The sequence below is a fragment of the Pleuronectes platessa genome, chromosome 9, assembly GCF_947347685.1.
Source record: "Pleuronectes platessa chromosome 9, fPlePla1.1, whole genome shotgun sequence".
Lineage (NCBI taxonomy): Eukaryota > Metazoa > Chordata > Actinopteri > Pleuronectiformes > Pleuronectidae > Pleuronectes > Pleuronectes platessa.
Window position 1 is genome coordinate 16,270,648 of NC_070634.1, and position 20,178 is coordinate 16,290,825.

The window sequence follows — 20,178 nt, forward strand, 5'->3', positions numbered from 1 at the left end:
ATGATTTATTAAAAAGTGCGGACAATAAAAAGGCTCCCTGCCTCTGACAGTAAACTGATGGTACACGGAAACTGCAAAACTAAAATGAGCACGTGATTCATTTTGAGAAGGAGGCCAAGATAAAGACTATCAATCCACACAAGGGGAAAGTATCTGATGTGTATTGTATGGTTTTACTGATTATATGATTGTGTATCTGCTCCTACAGAAATAAACCCATCACTCTAATGTATGTGTGGAACTACTTTCTTGTCTTTCAGCTTGAATTGGTGCATTTAGTATTTACATGTGCAAATAGATGGAGGTTAAGAGGTTTTATATTAAACTGGTCTCACTTTCATGGTGTTGTTGATCACCAATGTGCAAATACTGACCAGGATTAACTGCGTCGACAAGCTACCAAACATTCAGATCAACTGTGGCATGAACCCTGACGAGCCGGCAACACCACAACTTATAATGTAAAGGTCTTCAGTTTCTTTATGGCAGGTTTTCTCTGGGCCAAAAGGTCACTGGCTGGAGGGAACCCTATGGAGATGCTTGTTTTTACAGCCTCAAGCTTAAAACATGCAAATCAGGTAGTGAGAGTGGCAATAAAGGGGTAATAATAAAAGTGTGATAATGAAATCATTTAAAACCAAACAAGGAAAGATATTTTTCAAGGTTGGCTGAGGCCTTCACCCTTTAGTTTGACTGATCAGAGTTTCAGTGACACAACAGACATATTCATGAACTGTAGAAATGCGGATACAGTTTATTACATTTCAAAACGTAAAAGCAACTGGTCAATTCACTTTACTTAAAAAGAAAAAACAGGTCCGTTACATTAAGTGCCAACACACGTGTGTCGATTCATGATTGGAGGATTGCATACAAGCCCAGGATTCAAGAGGAAATTAAAACACTCACTGATGTAGACAGCACTCACAGCCACATGCACAACATCCTTCAATACACCAGACTTCATCACATCCTTTTCTATATATTTAACTTTCAATATGTCCACAAGGTGGTGCTGTCATCAAAGAATAAATTAGGAGTTCCACCTTAGTGGGTGTGGCGACTTTGCTACAGCCACAACTTTCTAAGCTCCCCCCCCCCCCCTTTTTCAGGTCCCTGAAACAAAATAATTAACGTATGTAACAAATCCCATTCTGTCAACACGGATATACCATCATCGATTGAATGAGCACCAGCGGGTACTGTTGGATGTCACCAGCAACACACGACATGTCACACGTACGCAAATAAAACACCACATCATCTCCAAACAGGGAGGGAATCATTTTAGAGGCTGATTCATAATTTCAGGGACATTTATTACGAGAGAACATGGACGCAGCGCTGAGGCCAGCAGTCCACCTGAATGTTCAAAGACTTAATGTTTGTTGACTTCACACAAACATTTCAGTCAACGCAGTTTAAATGTGCTATTACTTTTATATAAGATCCTTCTTCAATAACAGAAAATAATGGATTAAGGAACAGAATAAAAAAGACTAAAAGAAAATGGGTCCCTTTAAGCACTAGTAGTTATTTAATGTCAATAAATTCCCCTCAATCCAGACACACTTCCCTTGTTGGATCGGTCTCTGCAGGCAGGAAATGATCTCTGCCTTTGAGTTTCAGACAAAGAGAAGAGGACTGGAAGTGACGTGGGAAACTTTTGGGAACAATCTGAGGAAAAAGCAACAAAGTACTATATAAAAAATAAATTATAAGGCTCCCTTTCTGGACAATTTTTTTTAGTGGGATACAAGATTTTAGGACTAAAGAGAAAATCATGTATCGTCCACAATAATGGGGAGGGGGGGGGGGGGTGATTGGAACACAAGATGAATAAAAAAAAAAAAACAGTTATATTTACATTTAAATAAAATAAAAGCAGATATTCAATCGCACAATTTCTGTGCCATAAGCACAGGCATGAATTCAGGTTTGACACAAACAAGCCGATGTACATGCATTTCATTTCGTGTTCTTTACCGAGCCAGTTTTGGTTTGGAGTTGGCAAGCCGATATGCAACATTGGCAGGAAGGTGATATATTGTACAGCAGTATATGAGCGAGCACACGTTTTGTTCATTCACTGGGAGAAGATTACTGGCATTTTGTGGCTTCAGCCCTTTTCTAACAAAAACAAAGGCAGCCAGATCATTGGGTATAGAGCTGAAATGCATGTACACAGTTGTACACTTTCAGTAAGCATGCACATAGAAACAGTGAGTCATACACAGAGTATCATCTGTCCACTTTCAGTGGGAGGGGCGGGGACAGTAAATGTCCCCATCACAAGCTGAAAGACGCATTTAAATGTCCATGGATCATCACAAAGCTCCGCCTCCTCTGCACTGGAACAACGCGGTAAATGTCTGAACGACCAGCATCTTGATAAAAGGCTTTTTTTTGTTGTTTAGTTGTAATACAGCAATGGAAAGGTGTCCCTCCGGAGTCATACGCTGTGTGGCACATGGATAAGGCCTGCGGAGCCTCGTTGAACAGCATGACGAGAGCAGATCTGCAGCACAGGTGATACAAAGCAGCTGCCGTGTTGGAACCTAAGACACTGTAGCATCCATGTTGGACCGGACAGGCACTTCCCATGATGAGTCATGAGGAAATCTGAGATTGCATGGTTGTATCCAGCAGAGGCCCCGAGCCCTTGTGATGGCATGGTCCACAGATGGGACGAACATCAGCACACGACGAGCACAGCAGACGAGGAGCCGGTTCCTCTATTTCAACAGCTAAGAATAATGGGAGGTATGTCGCAAGGCTGCTATTTTGGCTTGCCTTGGTGTCGAGTCAATTAAAAGAAATAACATTAAATCAGAATTTACGAATAAAAAAGAAAAAGAAAAGATGAGCGTGGTTCCAGCACTCACTGACCCACTTCCTTAACTCTGGGCAAACTTTGGAGGGTGAAAGAAAAAAACCATTGCAAACTCATTAGATTGTCCCAAAGCTTTTGGTCAAAAGGGGGTGGATGGTTGGAAACAAAAAGATAAATTGACTGACAGCATTGCATGGACGTGGCCTGAGTCACCGCTTGTAATAGGCACCTGGAAAAGAGAAGAGAGAACTGTGATGAGAAACTGTGCTGGACAGTTTTCCCCTTTTTCAGGTGAAATTTATTCACTGAGAAAATAATCAGCGGACTCTTAAGGTAACAAATTCATGAACTTTGTTTGGATGAAGTAAATACAGCCTCCCTCTCACATGGACGTCTTACCTTTGTAAGCAGCCTCAGGTCTGGTGGTAGCGCGCGGGGGGGCAGGATGGTCCGAGTAGCCAAAACCAGGAGTGACATTCTCATAGTCGTGTGGCCGAGGCTGAGGAGGCCTGAGAGACACAGAGAGAGAAACATTTTCTTTGTAATGATCGAGTTTCTACTTGTTTGCCTGGAAATGTTTGGTTTTCTGAAGTGATGAGGCTTGTACCTGGCAGGCTTGTTGTGGTTCTTCTGCCTCTGGTGTTCATAATCCTCTCGTGTTCTGGGCCGCACGACTTCCTCAGAATTTGGCTGGAAAAAAACAAATTACAGCTTCTAAAATTATGGGTGTTCGACCACAGTGGAAAGACATATATAATACAGGCAGCAAAAGGTTTCCATCCCACATTTTAAAAAGGAGTATAGTTATGGAAAATTACCCTGTGGTCTCCCTCTGGCCGCCTCCTTTCGCCTGCCATTCTCTCCATGGCCAACCTCTCCCTCTCTCGCTCCTTCTCTTTCTCCCGGTCTCGATTCTTCCTGTACTCCTTTTTCTCTTGTTCCATCAGCAGCCGGGCAATTTCCTGTCAGAGCGAGACGCACACACGTCAACATCAACTAAAAAACAGCCACAGAAAAACTTCCAAACCCTTAAATTTGACGTGTGGGTAACAACACTTACTAACTTCTTCTTACATGATGTTTGGTTAAGATATTCATGATCATATGCCAAATCTGACTCAGCTGGCTGAGCTCTGGATATATAATATTAAAAGAGCACAGGTAGCATGAGAAACGTTTCCAGACATTGATTCTCACCTCATCCTGCGCCACTTGGGCTGCACGTACGTTCCCCTTGCTCGCCTGGAACGAGATCATAGTCAAGAAGTCAGATTTTGTCCCAAGTGGAACACATTGTTCGGACATTATATAACAGGAAGTGACAGAGATTTTCAAGAAGATGTTTTTCCCCACAATCAGCCTTCAAGTCAGTTATTGCAGTGGTTCTAAAATGGGGGTCTGTGAAAGAGCATCAGATTCATCCATTAAAAGGATCAAAATGTTTGGGTATGTTTGGTGAAAATATTTCTAATGAAAGTCGAATATCATTCTAAAAAACTTCTCGTGTTGTTTTCTGTAGCTAAGCAGAAATGTAAAAACTTTATGAGTGTTTCACTTTATTATATCATGCTTTTACAGTGCTTCTGTCTCAGCTGATCCCATCACAAGTTTAAAGTTCAGCTTGTACAGGTGTGAACACACCAGTGACATATTGATGACCATGGATTGCGATCCACCTCTGAATGCGGTCTGAGTGATCATGGCCACATTCTATTAACAGAGTGCACGCAATGTCGTCCTTGTCCATATTGAAGAAGCACTTCCTCAGCTGACGCCTCCTGAAGCCTCCTGACCCGCAACAGTTTCATAATGTCTAAAGGTTTAGAGTATTTTTAGACCTCTCAGAGTTTCCCATTCATTGATATATTTGTAGCAGCCCAACAGAACATCAACAATGATCATCATTTATTTTCATTTGCTTTACTATTTCAAATGCTTTGAACGAAAGATTTGCTCCCTTCCTTTCTCTCACAAACACACAGACAACCCGTGTGACATATTCAGACTTTCTTAAACCAACATTGCATTTGGTCTTTGCAAACAGAAATGATGTGAGTGTTCACTTGCATATCGAGCGGGGAACACAGATCGCATTTTAATGCCAGGTGTGAACTGACATACTGACAGAGCTGTCCACTTGTGATCAGATCACACAAGACGCATGTTAATGCTGGGTATGAGAAGGGGCTCAGTATTCATATCATATTGCAGTGTGCAGTTGTAATATATATTTAAGCATGCAATCCTCGTACAAAACCAAACCTTAAACGTATACTTTATAACACAAAAACATAGTCTACTGGGGAGAAGAAATCATTGAACTTGTTACTAGTAGCTGAATGTTAAAATGTAGCTACTGCTCTTTGTAATGCTTGAGGTTGCTCTTGGTTTAGGGTCTTTATCCCTGCAAATATTAATATATACGTGTTTAACATGCACATGAAACTGGTCACCGTTTTTTTGGTAAGAATAAATAAACAACATACCTGTCTGGCTTCCTTCCCAACCTTGATTTCCTCCTCTTGCAGTTTCCTGGCCACCTCCATGTCCTTCAGCTCCTGCTCTCTGATATCCAGCTTCGTCAGGCCCTTGGTGGCTTCGCTCATCTTGAGCTCAGTTTCCGCTATGACTGCTCCACTCTCCCGGTGCACAATACGACCTGCGGATACCAACACATAACATTAACAACCAATTGAGGCTGCAGCCAACTATTATCATTACCAAATTATTTGTCGCTTTTTATTCATCGATTGTTTTTGTGATGATTACATAATTCGTAATTTTCCAGAACACATTGCGATCACCATTCGAAAACCATTTTGATTCGTTACAGATGATTGGTAAATCTGCATATTTGAGATGAGCTAGAATGTTTTTGCATGTTGATAATGACAAAATGAAATGATTAAAAAATTATTTTCTGTCAATGAAACAGTTTCAGTGAAACACATTCAATTGAAATTGGATTAAAGCCAAATGGCACAGAAAAGGGCTGCAGTGCAACTTCACTGGCGTTTAGTTTGATGCCTTTGTCTTTGGGTTAAACCATTACAACCAGCTCAGCGGCCATGAAGCCCTTTGTGAATGCCACAGTTCAGCACATAAAAAAAATCTGTGGAGCAATTCTACTAGACAATCACAGCAAACAGTACAGTCTCTGCACAGAGAAATTGCAAGAATGAGCAAAACCCACAGCAAAATATCAACAAATCAAATTAAACCAAAACAAATCAAATCAAAATTGGACTAGAGAGAAGATAATTAGTGACTTCATTAGTAGTGACAATGTCACAGTAGATCAACCCACCACCTGAGATCGCCAAGCTTCAGCACACCACACAAACACCCACACAGAGCCCAGAAAGAGGGCTCCCAGTGGTACCTGTCTCTGCGCTGGGATGAGAATGACTGCGTTCCTTGCTGGGACCCTCCCCCTGCCGAGGGTCCCACAATTCCCTGGCGTCCCCTCTGCCTTCGTTGCCCCTGGACTCGTCAAACACCTCTTCCGGGTTGGATTTGACACGCTGTCGGCCCCTGGCTCTCCTCTCAGCCTCGTCCTCAAAATCAAAACAGGAAGTCCTGCCCTCCCGAGACCCTTCCCTGCCATGACCATGCTCAAAATAATCCACATCCAGTCCTCTCTCCATGCTCCTGGTTCTTGCTCGTGCGGTCTCTTTTTCTTTTTGTCTTTGCCTTTCTCTCTCTCTGTGTCTGTCCCCACTCTGTCCTCTATCTCTGGATCTTTCCCCATTTCTTCCTCCTGCCCTCATCTCCCTGAGGTCCTGCTCTCTGCCTCTCCTCTGGTCTTTCCCAGCATGTTTCTCCAAGTCGAGGTCTCTGCTCTTGTCTCGATGCCGGTCCTTCTCCTTGTCTCTCTCTATGTGGGAATGTGGTGGAGGTCTGGCTGGTCTTTCCTTGCTCCTGACCACTCTCTCTGGGTCCTCCCCCCTGTGGCCTCTGGCTCTCCCGGTCTGTGTGGGTTCGTACTCCGGGTACCCATCCCCATGCTTTCTTCTAGAGGGCAGCAGTTGCTCTGGGTATGGCTCTGCATGCCTGCTTTGCCCTCCTTCTGCCACCAGGTGGTGCTCAGGGTATCTGGAACGGATGTGGGGTGCTGCTGGGTCCTGTCTTGGGTACCTGCTCCTTTTGGGCTCAGTTGAGCTATAATCTGGAGAGTAGTCACGATGTGGGCCCACTGGGGCAAGTTCATCATGTCGGCCTGGTGAGGTGGATTTGAGGCGGGTGTGTTTGTCCAAATCAAGAGGTCTTCTTGCAGCTGAGCACGGCAGAGGTGAAGGAGCGAGGGTTGAAAGAGGGCGGAGTGGAGAGAATGACGAAAACATGAGGTGAAAAATAACACAGAATGGTTTAGGCTGAGCTGATTAGTAAGCACTGAGCTAGACATGGGACTGATGAGGAGATAGATGGTCAAAAGACAGTATGTGATACAAATGTTAGAGTTATGATTTCAGCTGCACCCAAATATCAGAGATGTGGTTGTTACTCTCAGGAAAATGAAAAAGATGGAAGAAAGTGGCAACAAGTGTTTTTAACTTAAATCAAACACAGTTAGTGTCAAGCTTTTAAATGTGACAGCAGCCAGTATGTGCTAGTAACACATTTGAATAGATTGTGGTTAGGGTTACTGTTTGACAAACACAGATGGAAATCTATTTCTGACAACATTACGAACATACAACGTAATATAATTGAGCATGACTGACTCAAAGGGGAAGAAATTAACTTGAACAAAATGTTCATCTCTGAGAACTCTAGCCTGCTGGGAGTTGGCCTGTGACTGACAAAAGTTTGAATGAAAACAAAGAGTTGAAAAGCAAATAAAGGAAGTACACAGCTGAGGCGAGTCCGCTCAGCACTGAGAGTCAGCTCAAAGGAATTTCAACCATCTAACCTGCTGCTAAATGTCTAATCGACCGTGTTGATGTTCAAAAACCTGAAAAAGGAGGCGGGTAGAGCCCGACAGACACCTGCCTTAAAGTGACTGGCTAAAGAATGTACTTCTTCTATCTAAATTACACTTTTAAATGCACACCTCTATCTTTCAACTGCCTCCCCATCTGCCAGCTGTATGAGTGTCAAGTAGAGACAGGTTCTGCCCCCATGCTGGTTTAAGTGCAGCCCTAATCCACTGGATTAAGAAACACACAGGCAGCAGTCTCTCATTTCCTGTGAGGAGCAGCCAATTACATGATCTAATGAAAAGCTACGTGATACCAAAGAAGTGTGAATATATGTGCACATGTGCATAAATGGTAATAAAAACTAGTGGGGTGGAGATTTTGATTGCAACACTCTTCTATGAAACATTCACAAACAAATGCACGATTGTGAAAAAGCTCAGTGATTGAGTCTCAAAACTGACCACTGTCGTGTTCAGTTACAATCTGGTAACCTGCATATCTTGTTAACAAGGGTTACGTCATTCCCTCAAGGCATCAGGAAGAGAGTAAACAAAAAAGCTCAATCTGTAATAAGGTGATCATATTCACACTTCTGCAGTTGTGTGTGTACATACATTCAGCAGGGACGTTTGAGGTCGGTGGTTATGAAACTAAACAAGGCTGTACATCAAACATAGAGCACCTGGTGGTGTCACACATAATGTAGTATAAAAAGAGGAGGGCAAAAACAAAGCGTCATCCTGACCACCTGGTGTGTGTGTGTGTGTGTGTGATTTAGAGATGAATGGCTGGTGATCCATAGAGCAGGTAGACTAATAGCTGGAGACACATGCCCAGTCCTGATTATGTCAACACAGAGGCCAATGACTGCCAACGCGAGGCTGTGTACATTTCAAAGTCGCCCAGGAACCTACTCATGGCCTCTTCACAGCTGCTGCCTGTCATGTGGTTTACTTATATGAATAACCACAAAGCCTGAGAAGTAGCACAAGGTTAAAAAAAACATTTGTGTCACAAACGGTGTACGCAGATAAAGAAAGAAGCTTAAGGACCAACTCAACAACAAGCTTCCAAGGGAACAAAGATTTTTTTCATCTATAGTGATCATTTGTGGATCACATAACAGAAAAGAAAAAGAAGAGACCGATTTCTATTATGAAGTTAATTTTCATTCTCAACATGGTGATGGCACAGGATGCCGACCTAAAAATAAATGGTAAGAAATGACATTCATCCCACAGTAGCCCTGCTAATTTTCTCTTTAGAGAAACAGTAGCTTATTGTAATCTCAGGTGTGATTATGTTGGAAAACGCTTGGTAAATCTAGGATGCATTTGGAGATTAATTTAATATCCAAAGTCAAATATGATGTCAATAAGTATTTAAGCTGCATCTACAAGCAATAGTTTTCTCTTCAATGGGAGGGAAATGGCAAATTGTTTCTCTGTAGGAGCCCACAAGCCTCTCTTCAAGGTTAATCACATGCTTATGAATGCAGTCCAGAATCATTGCCTCGAGTCAAAAATAATCTCCAGCGCTGGGCAGCCTCAAAAGCTCAGCTTCATAAATTCAGAGCTGCAAATGAAAGCTCAGTCTACAGAAAGAGAGGCATCTGTTCACCCATGTCCCTAAACACAGACAGACTCATATGTGCAACAAATTAACATGAGCCAAGTGTCTTCTCCCTACCTCCATGATCCTCGAAGTACTCCTCCTCAAAGGTTGCTTCCAGCTGCTTCTGTCTCCTCCGCTCCTCTTTCATCTCCTTTTCCTGCAGCTTACGAGCAATGGCCTATAAACAAATAACGCAACAGTAAACATGTTGTCCCACATGAATATAAAAACAAAAATACTGTTTGGACAGATCTGGAACAAATATTTCCCTTTGTTATGAGATGTAGTTTCTGCCTTCGGTGAGAAGGCCTAGTTTTAGACTTATCAGATTATGGTCGTGAGAAGCATCAGTGATGTTTTGAGATAAAAGCAACAAGTAACTAAATGCTGGAGTCTCCTACTACTGACAGTAAGACCATTCTTTATAGTATTATGGAGCGATGACACCAAAACAACATAACAAAACATTTACAGAAACGTCTAGATCTCGACACTTTACTGAGGGAGTGAATATTGTGATAATAAACACATTAAAGGCTAATGTACATCAGTGTACCTCATTTACATCAACTCAAATACAGTGACCCATTCATTACAATACATCAATAGTAGAAGTCATGTCATTGACATGTGGGTGTAACCAAACGGGCTTGAATGGGCAGAAAGGTCTGATGGCGGGTTTCTTACCGCATCCTTTTCTTCCTGCTGTCGTTGTCGTTCTGCCTGTCGGACCAGTTCTTCCTGAATCTCCTGGGCGATCTCGTTATCTTGGCGCTCGCTGAGGTTCCAATGGGTTCCCATGGTTGTAGTATGTAAATAGGGAGGGGTTTGAACAACATTACATTATTAACAGATACAACAATGTTTATCAATAATGAGACTTTTGAGGAGGACGTATATGTTACATCCGTCTCAAATTCTTCTAATGTGAATACAAGCAGAGTTGATACACAAGAAACTTTCATTTAAACTTTTTAAACCATGTATAATTTTTTTTTTCATCAGCTCAATGTCACATTTTGAGCACTTTCAGTTGATACTTGTGTGGCCATCTTTACTTCCGCCAAGGAAGAATCTCTTAAATTTAGGTGTGGATCCGAATTAAGGAGCAAATCCAGGATTCCCCCCCCCCACTTTCTATAACTAAGGGTGCTGTTGAGATTGGATCTCTTTTTTTTGATTCACTCATTCCTTTATTTATTTGGGTATTATGAATGTACTTTCATAAGGGAACTGTTGGGCCTTTGAGGAGGACTGAGTCCCGTTCATAGATTCTGTCCATATATACAAATGTAAACAGTCCCCAAAAATATATTATCAATCAGGGACCAATGAAAATATCCTATCAGTGATACAATAGTCATATTAAAGAACAGTGTACAAAAGATCTCAGCTTTCAACCTGTCTAGCATGTCGTGGACGATGGCGTGTGTGCTGCAGACGGGAGCAGGAATGTCTCTGCCTGTTGCACAGTTGACCTCAGCAGCTCACTTTAGTTCACCTGCATCTTTCAAGCACTTAATTTAGAAGACACCATCTACCTGGAGGGCTGGTATGCAAAGATTGTTTAACTGTCCGTGTGTGAGACATGCATCAGTGTAATATTTTACTAATGGGGAACAGCTTCATTACCCTGAGCTTCACATGTGTTTGAACCCAACAGCTCAGAAGAACGTAAGCTGACAGTAGCACCATGTACGCTTCATCAGTACATACTGCATTCTCCTGTCTCTGTGATTAGTTAAATGTGAGAGTGGCTGTATGTGAAGCAGCTCTGGCAGAGATCAGGGTGGACGGCAGTGTGAACTCCCAGAATGCAAAGCAGATTTAGCCTGCCTGCATCATTTGTGGAGCATCTGGCTTCTCCCCGGGGCTGCAGTCCTATGGCTGGAGCCCACTCTGTCTATGTGAGCCTGAAACAATGACCTCACCGAGCTCTGAGTCAACACTTTTATTTTTGAACTAAAAAAAATTGCAGAGCAGCTAGATCAAGTGCATTTTGCATGCTCTGTTGCAGCTCTGGACAGGGGCTACAGAAGACATATCTATGTTTAGGAGCGGTCACTGAAGCTTGATTTACGTTTCTGCCTCAGGCCGTTGTGGATAGTGCATGTGGGTGATGCATAGTTTTAGATAAGCTGCTTGAGCTGACCATAACTGCTGCAGGAGTACAGTATATTTATGTAGTAGGGCTTATACCACAGACCAAAAATAATTGTGAATTTTTAGGCCAAATGCTATTATAGACCGTACAGTTTTTTGAACATCTGTAAGTAGACTGTGGTGTTCCACAGGGTTTATTTCTGGGTCCAAAATACTTTTTTATCTAAATGATCTTAAGTATTTTATTTGCATGCATGCTGCTGTTATATGCAGAAACATATTTGACAATTAATAAAAAAATGACTCCTAAAATATTATATAAAATCATAACTACTTAAAAGCTTTCATCTAAACTCTTTATTTCATGAAATTTACTTTTTCTTATCGGGTGATCATGTAGGGTTTTATCATAATGTTTTTCAGGAGCTCTTTTGCTTTACAAGGACATGCATTGTGTGTGAGAGAGACACCCACATGGCAACGTGCTGTTTCTGGTTTTGGATCTTTGCCCTCTTATCCTCCTCTTCCTGCAGCTTCTTGGCCACCTGCAGGTCCGTCTGCACCAGGCGGCTCTTGTGGACATTGGACGCCAAGTGGCTCTCAACTGTAGAAACAAACACATAAACATTGCTCTTAGCACTGCTGGAGTATGTCAGCTGGCTGGGCTGCACTACTGGGTGAGGTATTAGCTGGATGATGAACAGCAAAGCACAACAGAGTTTATTTACAGATATCACACTTTCTTGCTGTTGTCCTCTCTTGAACAGCAGCTGTTCAGATGGTCGGCAGAAAACAAGATCGAGGACACAGACGCTTCAGTCTGTGGTAATAAACAGAGAGTGCTCTTAGTCACTGAGAAATGAATGTTCGCAGCTGAGACATCATTCCAAGGTTGTGTGATGGCACGTTGTGGCCCATAACAGATGATAAATCCTGCCTGCTGACACACTCCAAGTGCATTGTAAGCATGGAAAGCATCACTCACTCGCTCAGCTCTGTTTCACCTGCCGATCGATTTGGTCCCAGCTTTCATGTGAAAAACACCAAATTACATTTGGCAATTTACCCACTAGAGGCTCCATAAAGTTTCTGCCCTCTCACCGGTGAGATTGAAGGGGAAACGGTGAGTCACACCTGTGGCAACTTGGTAAAAAGTCAAAGGGCCACATTGATTTTTGTTGTATGACGTAGATAAATTGTTTAAGTTTGACACCTCACAATAAAATATCTGAGGACAAAACTGATGAAACAACCCAAGATAAGGCTATCATTTATCCACTGCCACAGCATTCAACAATAAAAATTGATTCAACTTTGAAAGGAGAACAACGTGACTGGACATTGTTGACGATGGTTCATTCAACAAAGTCAACCTTGAAGAGGGCTCACGTCATTCAGAGAGGGGAGTTGAGGTTAGATAGCTGGACTATCTGAACCTCTGACGTGTGTAGCTGTACACTGAAATAGAAAGCATAGGCTCTAAAAACAACAATTATAATTTATCTTCTAATTAATCAACTGTTTGATTCAACAATTGTATTTTTCTGTGCTCTGAAGGTTCAACATTTATACTATAAATAAAATTGTATATGATAAATGCTATGTGATCTAGGAACAACCTGACATTGCTCATTTAGAACTGTCAGGTTAAGTCAGCTCGTGTTCTCCTCTTTGACCTTGCAGGTCAAAGGTAAAACAAAACAAAAATTCAGGTTAAGCCAGAACCGGTCATATGTCACGACAAAGGGAGCAGAGGGATATGAGCCTCCGTTAAAAACACTCAGACTTTCAGATAGTTGATGACAACACAAAGACAGGTCAGCCAAAACCAGATGAACCCCAGCTGAAACAGATCCTAACCTTCAAGGTGTGGCTGGAAGTCAACTGACCTTCTTTCTTGCAGACCTTGTTACCAAATGTATACTATATATGTTGTATAGTGCCACATATTTATGACACAGAAAGAAAGTAATGTTATGTTTCCATTGTCAACAGTGATGTTTCCACTCCTTCAAAATGAATAGCTCGACAGAAATATCTGACCACAAAACCTCTCTGTTGGTTCCTGTCAGAGTGTTGCTGAAGGGGGAAGCCATCAATGAACTGTGCACGGCCATTTGTGTCTGATGGAAGGGAGGCTTTATTATGTCTGGGTGTGTTTGTCAGTGCATTTTGGCAGAAAAGATCCTCACTAGAAAGTGGCCTCACATACAGCTAAGGTACGTATAGCTTCTATAAGAATAAAAAAAAAAAATTGGGAAGAGGAAAAAATACTTGAATTAAAAACAATAAAAAACCATGGGATGGGACAATTTATCCTGCTACAGATAATGAAAAATAAATTGGAGCAGGGGAAGAAAACCTCGATGGGGAGTCTCCAAACTGCCTTTTTACATAATGTGAAAAAGATGTCAGCTAATTACACGCATATGAGCTCTCATAAAACCAACAGCATGTAATGAGTTATGCAGGGGTAAGCACATAACTGACTAAATACAATGCATTAAAAAGAAGAACAGCAACGGAGTGTGTGCATTTGCACAACATGTGCACAAAAACAATCAGTTTTTGAGGCAATAGTGAGATATCATATCTGCACAAACACAATTAATGTGATCCAGGCAAACCCCATGCACCACTCCAGTGTGTTCTGCCACAGCCCTGCTCTGATACAGTATTGTTGTTGCATCGTGCACATTTCACATGGTGAACTGTGAAGCTGAAGCAGGGTTTATGGGCTTACTGACACTGCGGTTTAACCTCCTACATATATAACAAATAGCCCAAGTTGAGCATATGGAGTGCCTTCATTGTTTTACTGTTATGATCTAAAAACTATTTTCATAATTTGTTTGTCTGGAAAAAGTGAACCAGGAATGCAGCTGGGAGGTTTGACAATAACAGTTACGAATCAGGCCTGATGCAGAAAACATACATCAATAAATGAGTTAAGTGTTTTAACAGACTGCAGAAAAAGGGGAATGGAACAATCTGGAAGAGCTCTCTGAATTTTTTCCATCGTAATAAAAAAAACAGGATCCAACAAAGACAGCTGAGTTTTTCTCTGGAGGTCTGTTCTGTGATCGGAGGCTTTGAAAGCCGGGAAGCAGATGTTTGACATAAGTTGGTTTATGTCCTTTCAGATGGAAGTATTGGAACTAAATATTATAGTCTCTTCTTACTTTCTTGCTCCTGTAGGTTGTAGGCGAGGCAGTGGTCCTCCAGCACAGCAAAGTCTCGGCACACTGAAAATAACAAATGGAAAAAGCATCGTCAGAGTCTATAAAAACAAAGTTCAAGATGATCTTCAACAACTGGATCTCTGATCTGTGTAGCTGATACAAGTCAAACTAGAGGCGGTTGAGACAATGCCAGTTTCAGGAAGGTGATAACATCTGCCTATACACAACTGAAAAGAACAATTATTTAAAAAATGAACTGAGATTTAGGCCGTTTAGTAAATTTAGTGGGAAAAAAGCATTAAACTGAATGTTATTATAAACATGGAGACTGGTGACACTTGATTCCTGCATTATAAATACTAACATAATATATGACATAAGAAAATAGTCATATATTCAAGGAATTAGAAACTGGGTCAGACAATATAAACCAGCCTGATAAGGTGTTTGGACATCTTGAGAATGTGTGATGGTTGCAATCTTTTTTTGTCAGCATGAAGATGAAGTGAAACTGAGAATGAGGAACCATCGTTCACACTCGGGCAAACAAACAAAACCTTGAATAACGAGCGGAATAGAAACTTCTAAGATTTTTCCTTAACATTATTTAAGTAGAGAATACCCTTAAGTGGGAAGTGCTGCTGGTTTGTTACTGACAAGCTGCCAGTTTAATCCCTGAACTGGTGACGAAATATGACATGTAAAAAGTGGCATCATTATTTTGTGTACACATGTGCAAAGCACAGAAAGACACACAGTAAATGTATTTATGTCTATTTTAATTCAAAGCATGTATCCTAAATTACAACAGATAAGCAGCCACTGAGACGTAGTTAAATGATCTTAAAGCACACATTAGGAAACTAGGATGTAAACCACCAGACACCAGGAGATCTGAAAAGCCTGATAATCGTTTATTTGTGATTAACATTATGTGACAGAAACATAAATGCTTGGCCTAAGCTCAAGGATTTGTGTGCAGCCACTCTAGCTAAAATCAATATCTCAATTAGATACAACTCAAATCACTAACATATCTAACTCACTTCTCACGCACTCCTTTAACCTGACCTCCTTCGTCCCATTAAACAGATTTAGTACTTAGTGCTTACGTCAAGGTTGCCTACTGTACTGAAACTTGCATATTGTCCCTTCCCCCTAGATAAAAGCATCTGCTTCAAGAGTAAATGTATAAGTACACACATATACTTTGAAGAGGATGAGTAGGATTATTGGCAAAAAACATGTTAAAAGAAACAAACACTTTTTACTGCTTGTTTTCTGTCTTACACAGAAACCTTTACAACAAATGGAAATCAAACCGTTTCCAATCATGGTTTCAATATTACTCAATGCTGCCAGAATGCGCTGAACATTCATTCTGGAAACAATTGTAGGAGGGAGTTTAAAGCCTCATAAAACCCCCGGACAATCAACACATCATCTCAAGTGTTCTGAAATTAGACTGTTCAACTTTTCTTTTTCTTCCCTTGAATAATCAGGTTCTTCAAAGGCTGACAGTTTCCTGTGTAGGAAACGGAAGAATCGCCGGGACATGTATAACACCTTTCTCCCAAACTCATTTAATTAGGGACCTGCGAGCATCTGTATGTATAGTATAACTTATGCATTAACTACCTCCTGTTTAAGGATGATATTCTTGAAATACTGCAGTGAGAAACTTCTCTTCAGCTGCAAACCTTGCATAAAGAAGAATAAATTTAGGCCATGATTTCATCTCACAGGAAGCCACCACAGTGCTGTGTTGGAAAGTCATTCTATTCAGGGAGGACCAAACAGAAACCTTTAACTTGCTCGAGTTTTTCTTTTGACCTACTCTTGCTTCATAGTGAGAATTATACATCTCATACATCGTTTATATGTATATATTCAGTGTTCAATCCTTCCTCTGACACTAATCTAGCATATAAAGCTCTACTCCTCCTCCTCCCAGCATCCAGCCACACTCAACCTCACACAGCCGGGCTCAGAGCCCATCATCTGCTCCCACAAAGATTTCTTCATGCACATAAAAAATAATAACCAAAAGTACACTATGACTGTATTGGACATTAGAAATAGTTTTGAGAAAAAAAGATTTTTGGAAATAAACGAAAGCACCAACAGGCCTGGGACAAAACGCAGAGGAGTGGTCCAGACCATGTTGTTGCAGTAGATGGGTGGATGACAAGGGGAATGGTTGAAATAATCAGATACTGGCGCAGAGGGGAAGACCTTCACTAAGCCCCCACCCACTGCCTCAGATCAGTAGGGGATTTAATAATCACAGACCATTTTCAACCATATGCTTAATCTTCTTATCTAAGAAAAAAAAAGATTTATTGTGGCTAGTATGGCAACACATACCAGTCAATTAAAACGAGTCCAGGGTTTTTGGTTTGTGGGACTGTTCTTTTTAACACTTCCTAAAAAGGCAGTATTTGAATATAATGGCCCCCAGTAGAGTGTGTACCTCTGCCGAAGCATTTCAAATATGCCAGCATCCCCCCCATCAAGATCAATGAATTATTAAAAACAAACAAACAAAACATCTCGCCATGTTTCAGAAAATCATTAAAAAGAAATCCTGGTTTAACACCAAAATGTAATGGGTTCTTTCTTGGCCCGAGTTTTTGTGGAAATCCTTTAAGTTCATTTAGCATAATCCGGCTGAAAATCAAAAAAACCAACGAACAAAGGGGTGAAAACAGCCTCATTGGCGAAGGCAACTCGGTGTAGAGTTTCTTACAACACTGTGCAACAAGTGACTAAAGTGAATGATATCTGCGTGTTACAGATTCATTTCTCACTTAAGGGTAGAAACAGAAAATAAGCTTAACGTGACACGGAGAGAGCCGAGTCTTTGTGCCTCGGGTGCAGCTGGGAATATCAAAACCTCAAGTTCAGTTCACGTGTGAGTAACAGCACAGTGAATACCAGACAGGCTCCCCATATTTAATATGATCCAAATACTCCAGGGATGAAACTGACACTTTTCCAGCAGCTGCCTTCCCTCTGCAGACTGGCCCAGCAGTGGGAATGCACCTTCCTTCTCCCTCTGACCAGAATAACAAGCATCCTGCCGAGCAGCTGCTTCACACTGGGCTCCTTCGCAGCATCATCTCCAGAGTGAAGAGCCCCACTTGTGTTCACACCTTCTACTATAGTTGATGAAAGTTCTGTGTTTGTGTGTAGAAGCCATGTGGGAGGGGGGGTGCTGCAGCTCAGTCTCTTAGGAGGATCTATGATAGCAGCACATGGACCTTACAACCAAAAGCGCAAGTGGGATCACACATGAGATTTCATCACAAACAAAAACAAAAAGGCATGTAGACCTCAGAGCTGCGGCCGAACCACACGCTGTACTTCACAGCGGGCTCCAGTGTTGACGCTGACATGTCGGCTGACTGCAGTGTGTCTGTGTGGAACCCACACATGTGTCGTGACAGACTGTGGGTGGCTCTAACACCAGTGCTCCCAGTTCCCCCACACACACAGTCCTAACATATGAAGAGGGACCGGTGGAGCTCCCTGTGACAGGAGAGAATCGGCATGCTGGCAGTGACAGGAAACAGATCAACCTGAGATACAAAATCTGGCGCGACACCGAATCAGTGGGCACTACCTGCCTCTTGACTAGCATCCATTAGCAAGGTGTGCTAACAGGTCACAGACGCACAGTGTGAGGACAATAATAAACACTCGGGTTAGCATGAAGCTAGCCGGACACAACACCAGCTAGCTACACTGAGCCGGGAAACATTAGAACGTGGACGTTACCCTCTTTCACTCCGGGCAGCTCGTTCTGGTCGATGCTAACGTTACATTCAGCCATGTTGTCAGCGACAATAAGTCAGGAAACAAGCCGGTGACGGTGACTTATACGTCCACGCTTCCTCCGAAGGTTAACAGCAGCTTGATTGATCGTCCGGACTCATAAAGCCGATTGATGGTTCAGGTGCTGGACGGCCCTGTTGATTGGTTTCGGTGGCGTCTCTCTCTCGCTCTCTCTTTTGCTCTCTCTCTTTCTCTCTGTGTGTGTGTGTGTGTGTGTATATGTGTGTGTGTGTCCCTCCTTCCTTCACACAGCCAGCAGTGATAATAAACACCAGCTTCCCTCATAGGCGCTTCACAATAAAAGTCTGCCACGTAGCTCCCACTGCTGCTGCTGTTTCCAGCTCTGAGCTCCGAGTCTCTGAATAGTTTGAACTTTGATGTCTGCGTGTCAGGAACAGTTCGTTCTCATGTGCGTGTTCCCTCAGCGACAGACTGATCCACCCTGAAGGTAGAGTACAGCAGGGGGTTCTCTCCTGCAGCTGTGAGACTGCACAAGCATGAACTACACGCAGCCATCATGGATTGAACTCTGGTTCAACTCTCTGACCTGTGCAATATTTATTCTGTCTGTGCAATACAATGGTTCATGTGCAATCCATTCACTGCACACACTCTATTATTCTATAGTGTTCTTTTTCTTATTTCATGTCTTTGATTTTATTGTAAAGCACTTTGAGCGGATACATTTGAATATTATTCTCACATTGCACAGTTTTTTTGTTGTTTTTAAACTGTATATATTAGTTTTATTCCATTCATATATTTCTATATTTTTATATTCCTTACACTTAAGTATTACTACTCTTACATTAGGACAGAGGAAGCCACACCTTACAAATAAAATGTGATTATTGGATTGATTGATGATTTAAAACACTTTTCACAAGCACCGGCACTGATGGACAACAAAGGTCACCAGGGCAAAGGTAGGCAAGTCAAGGCCTCAGTTGGATGCGTTTGTTAAGATTAAAAAAACGGGAAAAAAGAGAAGAAGAAATCATAATTAAATGACAAAAAAACAATCACACAGATGCAAAACAATCATAAAGAGACTAAAGACAGTAGAAAAGAGGTAAAAGATGTAAAACACATAAACAACTACCAAGAGACAGAATTACAACAGAAATATGCAAAACAACTACATACAAATGTAAAAAAAAGATGCCAAATAACCACATGGTGATTTAAAATGAAGACAAAGAGAAACGATATAATCACATTAAGATCCAAGGTAACAACAACAGATGTAAAGATACGAAGCAAGCACAAAATTACACAAGTCCACTTCTAAGACCCAGGAGACCTGTTGTTTCAAGCTAATCCACGAGCAGTGGATACATTATTTAATCACAGTACTTAATACAGAAATTTGTGAAATGGCAAAACATGTTATAATTATTATTATTAATGAATTATTATTTGATTTCTTTTAATTGGACGTTGATGCATTTCCCATATGTTTTTTAAAGATCTACAGAGTAACTACATCCGATTAAATAACATATGTTATTATTGCATTTATCATTGTGATAATATGTTTGATACATCTTGAAATTCAATGTTTCTGTCAGCTTTCATTTTGAAGGCCAGGTTCTGACACGTCCGGTTTCAGCCTCACAACTTGACCCAGCTTCCTCCGCTGGATCCAGTGTCTGTGGAGCGTCTGCAGCCACGAGAAGTCCCATCC

General features: G+C 41.6%; 1 protein-coding gene and 1 long non-coding RNA gene across 3 annotated transcripts in view; one reads left to right on the forward strand and one right to left on the reverse strand.

Annotated features, from left to right (window-relative positions):
• The window catches only part of LOC128448714 (uncharacterized), a 1,248-nt gene extending 1,016 nt beyond the window's left edge, over nt 1–232 (forward strand). Inside the window, exon 2 of the long non-coding RNA XR_008339793.1 lies at nt 1–232. This exon is cut by the window's left edge and continues 622 nt beyond it. This is a non-coding gene — a long non-coding RNA (uncharacterized LOC128448714).
• A 499-nt stretch (nt 233–731) lies between these two features.
• ccdc50a (coiled-coil domain containing 50a) lies at nt 732–18,735 on the reverse strand. Of its 2 annotated transcripts, XM_053431485.1 has the most exons (12): nt 18,435–18,735; nt 14,655–14,717; nt 11,947–12,076; nt 10,057–10,147; nt 9,445–9,547; nt 6,216–7,109; nt 5,320–5,492; nt 4,031–4,075; nt 3,652–3,795; nt 3,441–3,523; nt 3,233–3,342; nt 732–3,062 (listed from the first exon to the last, which is right to left on the reverse strand). In XM_053431485.1, the coding sequence occupies exons 1-12, from the start codon at nt 18,487–18,489 to the stop codon at nt 3,043–3,045; spliced, it is 1,911 nt and encodes a 636-aa protein (XP_053287460.1). In that variant the 5' UTR covers nt 18,490–18,735; the 3' UTR covers nt 732–3,042. The 2 variants fall into 2 exon arrangements, with proteins under 2 accessions (XP_053287460.1, XP_053287461.1); XM_053431486.1 differs by lacking the exon at nt 6,216–7,109 and having other exon boundaries at nt 18,435–18,731.
• Nucleotides 18,736–20,178: the final 1,443 nt, after the last annotated feature.